At 45.3% G+C, this 3,708-nt stretch overlaps 1 protein-coding gene across 1 annotated transcript; it reads right to left on the bottom strand.

The window, feature by feature from the left end:
• Window positions 1-1,245: 1,245 nt before the first annotated feature.
• LOC147620442 (BOI-related E3 ubiquitin-protein ligase 1-like) lies at window positions 1,246-3,362 on the bottom strand. The gene is made up of 4 exons (XM_086824663.1): window positions 3,101-3,362; window positions 2,798-2,943; window positions 2,289-2,656; window positions 1,246-2,072 (listed from the first exon to the last, which is right to left on the bottom strand). The coding sequence occupies exons 1-4, from the start codon at window positions 3,151-3,153 to the stop codon at window positions 1,512-1,514; spliced, it is 1,128 nt and encodes a 375-aa protein (XP_086680789.1). The 5' UTR covers window positions 3,154-3,362; the 3' UTR covers window positions 1,246-1,511.
• Between the last annotated feature and the right edge of the window lie 346 nt (window positions 3,363-3,708).

Below are 3,708 nucleotides of genomic sequence, written 5' to 3'. Positions count from 1 at the left end.
CTAATTAGTAAGTAATTACTAATTTATTAATAACTATTACTAATTTACTAATTATTAATTAGTAATTATTAATTAATATAAGAAATATAATTAGTATCGATTCAAAAATTGCAAGAATTATATTAACAATTTAAAACTCTTTGAAGCTTGAATATTTAACATATTTTAAATGTTCAAAATTTTAAATAAAAGTCAAATAATTATATACCTCTAAAAATTAGAATTCATCAAAACCTTCTAATTATATTTTTCAAGTTAAATCTGAATTTTAACAATTCACATTACACTAAACCCAAGTTTTTAGTGAACATTGGGCCCAACCCCAAAATCGTACTTCCGAGTTTTTTTTTTGGGAGTAATTCTGCAAACTTAATTAGACGCCTACGCACACCTGCACCTGCACACCTGCACCATATGACAAGTCTAAGTTCTCTGCCCTGTGGATTAAGGGCTTTTGGATCAACTTCTTCTCGTTGTTGTTTTCCCATCTCAGCATGCATTTCCAAGTCGCCCCACTTGGCAGGTGGGAGCCAATCGTACCTACCTCAGCAACCCATGGGTCACATGCACCTCGCATCAAGGGCATGCAAGCCGTTATAGATTGAGGGCTCTTATTCAACCGACAATTTTTGGAAGAAGTGAGGCCTCATTGGGCGAGGGGGGGACAAACAAGGGAGGTTCACAAGGTGCGAGAAGCTACCAGTGGTGGATGGGAAGAAAATGTGGGACATTCTGCCACATAAAGGAAGAGGCGGGGGGAGGGGGTTGCACTGTAAAAAATACTATAGGACCAAGAGATAAACATGTTACCCCCTGCAATACTCACTGGATTGAACGTCTCCTGAAGCAGTAGACATGTTTGCCCCAATTTTGCTGGACAGGCAAACAAAGGAGACTCACTAGCTACTGCATGAGCAAACTGCTACAACGACAATCCCAACTACAAAAAAATCTATCTTGAAGCAAACTGCATTGATTTCTGCATGGGCCAGGAGCCTTTGAGAACAATACTAAACATGGGCCAATACTGTATAATCCATTGCAGTGACGGTAATAAGAATTTGATGATGGGGAGGCCTTTGGCTTTGACTTCAGAGAGCTGTGTGACTCATGTAGCAAAGTTTGATTCATTTGCAGTTATGCAAAGCTGGATACACCCACAAGGGGACATCCAAACTATTTCACATAGACTACAGTTTAAGATGTTAAGTGTGCAAGAAGCAAGTTACAAGCCACGCGGCCAAATAAACAGTGCAGGATGCTGTTCACGCTTGTGCAAAATCTTTAAATTCTGGGCTTTCCCCTGACATTCAAAGTTTGGGCATGTCAGAGGCAGCCTTCAAGGATGAGATATTCCCAATTAGTTTCTGTAGTATTCTGTAAGCTAGGCTGATTGCAATGGATTTGGAATTTAGGTAGATATGCAAGAGACATGTGAAAGTTCCCAAAAGATTGAGACACCAAATCCATCCTTTCTTGCTTCTCTATGACCGTAAACAAACCCCAACCCATCAAGAGAGGTACACCTCTACACTTGCACTTTTGAGTGAACTGCAAATCGGGCATCTCTCAACATCCACTTTGCAGTCATTGCACAGGCACAGGTGCAAGCAGGGCAACAGTAAAACGGACGCTTCCTTGGCCCTGCACCTCTTGCAAGCCCTCGTCACCTCACAAGTTGCAGCTGCTTTCCTTGCCGCCATCACCATGGCCCTTGTTTGTTGCGCTTCGGCATTGTCATCAATATGCACAGATGCAGCATCATCAGCTTCACTTTCCCCACACCCCTCCACCTTACTTGGCTCTCTGCTTTGATGGACCAATGCCTGCTGCAGATTTGCCCTCAGCACAGCCACCATCGCCTCATAGCTCTTCGCCTTACTCTGCCATACATGAGTTTCCAAGCTTAGATGTTTTATCCTCTCCTCCAGCTCCACGTTTCTTCTGCTCACTCTTTCCAACTCCATGTCTCTCTCCCGAAGCCTGCGAGAAGCCTCCTCTTCTACAGTAGCAAGCAAAGCCTTTGAATGTAACTGTGTTCTCTCCTCAAGGGCATGCCTTAACTGCTCAGTCTGCCAAAAAAAAAGATGTAGAGGTCAAGCAACCATTGCCAGTGACCTTTCAGACTTCCAAACCTATTTCAAGACTGTAATCACTCATCTATCTGTATGAGCTAAGGGTTTTAATGTCAATCGAGCCCACCTTTGAAATGAAGTTATTACTTGACATTAACCAAATCAAGTAGAAGGCCTACAAAGCAAATAGATAGAGGCTGTATACGGCCGTACCTGGATTTTGAGAAGCTTGTTCAATTCATCCTGTTGCTGTAGTAACTGTGCAGACAGCTCATCACCGATTGCTGCCGATCCTGCGTCTGGCCTACAACTTGTAACAGTGGAGCGATCGTCATCAAAGGCTAAACGCAGACCAGTTGATACCACACCTGATTGAGGACCAGCGGAAGAGCAGCCATGGCCTTGATTTAGGTCCACCAGCTGCAGCGCCGTGGCGGCAGCGGACTGCTGCTGCAGCTGTGGCTGTGACCGCCTATCAGCCACAGCAGAATCCTTCCTTCTCTTCCTCTGGGCGTGCACCGCAGGCTGTTGCTGGAACATCACAAAATTGGGAATATTGGGCCCTGGGGTCGGGGTAGCAACTGAAACCAAGAAACGAAAGGGTAAGGGCAAAGGAGTGACAAGTCTGCCATAGCTTGCAATCCATTGAAGAGGTACAGCGAAAATTTGGATTAACTAAAACCCCACAAATCTCAAATTAAGAGGTAGAACACTAGGTAGACCTGGTTGGAGCATCCTTTCATGACAGTGGATTGCAGGAGTCCCAGGCAAAACGTGCTGGTAACCATCTAGCCTCCCAGATGGGAATGGAACCAAGAAGTTCCGAGGGTCGATACTCGAAATATCAATATTGGAGAGCTGAACTGGCCTGTGTGAGGAAGGAACCAAAAGCATTATAATCAGATTAGGCCGATAACCATGGTGTTAGATGTAGCCATGAAGCTACCATGGCACACGCACACTAAACAAACCAACGCCTCTAGAAATTCACACACGCACACACTGCAATTAAAGAGGAAGATTACCTGTTATGGGGATCAGGTAGAGTATTGGATGGATTCTGAGCTCGCACTGCCATGGAGGTAGCACAAAGATACAGAGAGAGAGAGAGAGAGAGAGAGAGAGAGAGAGAGAACTGCGCAGTGATGGCAATGTCACTTGGACCGCTGAGAAAGATTATATGTAAAAAATGAATCTTCCTTGAGAGTAGTAGTAGTGGCAGCGATGGCGGTGGTGGCAGATGAGATAATGTTGCAGTTGTGAAGGTGGCTGGCAAGGCTATGGCGGGCAAGATGGGCGGGGCAGGGGAAAAAAATACGGACAATCCGTCCGCCAACGTGGCCTCTTGCCACGTCGGAGAACGCGCGCGGGCCATCACCTCTGTCTAAGCCCCCCTGTCAGAAGTGGCCACGTTGGCGAGCAGCGCGGCCCATACTCCAAATCTCTGTCTGCTCGTTTCTCTCTCCTCTTTTATATTTTAAGCTGAAAGGTGTAAAAAAACCCGTATTACCTACCTACTTATTACGGTCCCCTCTTTCTCTCTCATCCCACTTCCTCTCTCTCCAACACACACATCTTGTTGGAAGTGGTGGTGCCTGCCTCCATCCATCTCCATGTGATGATGCTTAGAAGG

This window comes from Cibotium barometz, chromosome 31 (assembly GCF_041138505.1).
Source record: "Cibotium barometz isolate CiBa-2024 chromosome 31, ASM4113850v1, whole genome shotgun sequence".
NCBI classification, from domain to species: domain Eukaryota; kingdom Viridiplantae; phylum Streptophyta; class Polypodiopsida; order Cyatheales; family Cibotiaceae; genus Cibotium; species Cibotium barometz.
The sequence above is the reverse complement of the archived record's forward strand: the minus strand, read 5'-3'. Positions and strand labels throughout refer to the sequence as shown.

What these genes read in the sequence shown, in the direction of transcription:
- LOC147620442 (XM_086824663.1), bottom strand. Translation starts at nt 3,153, where the DNA reads ATGGCAGTGCGAGCTCAGAATCCATCCAATACTCTACCTGATCCCCAT. An exon ending in CTACCTGATCCCCATAACAG is followed by an intron (nt 2,944 to 3,100) that starts GTAATCTTCCTC and finishes TTCCTCACACAG; the next exon opens with GCCAGTTCAGCTCTCCAATA. An exon ending in ACAAGCTTCTCAAAATCCAG is followed by an intron (nt 2,073 to 2,288) that starts GTACGGCCGTAT and finishes TTTTTTTGGCAG; the next exon opens with ACTGAGCAGTTAAGGCATGC.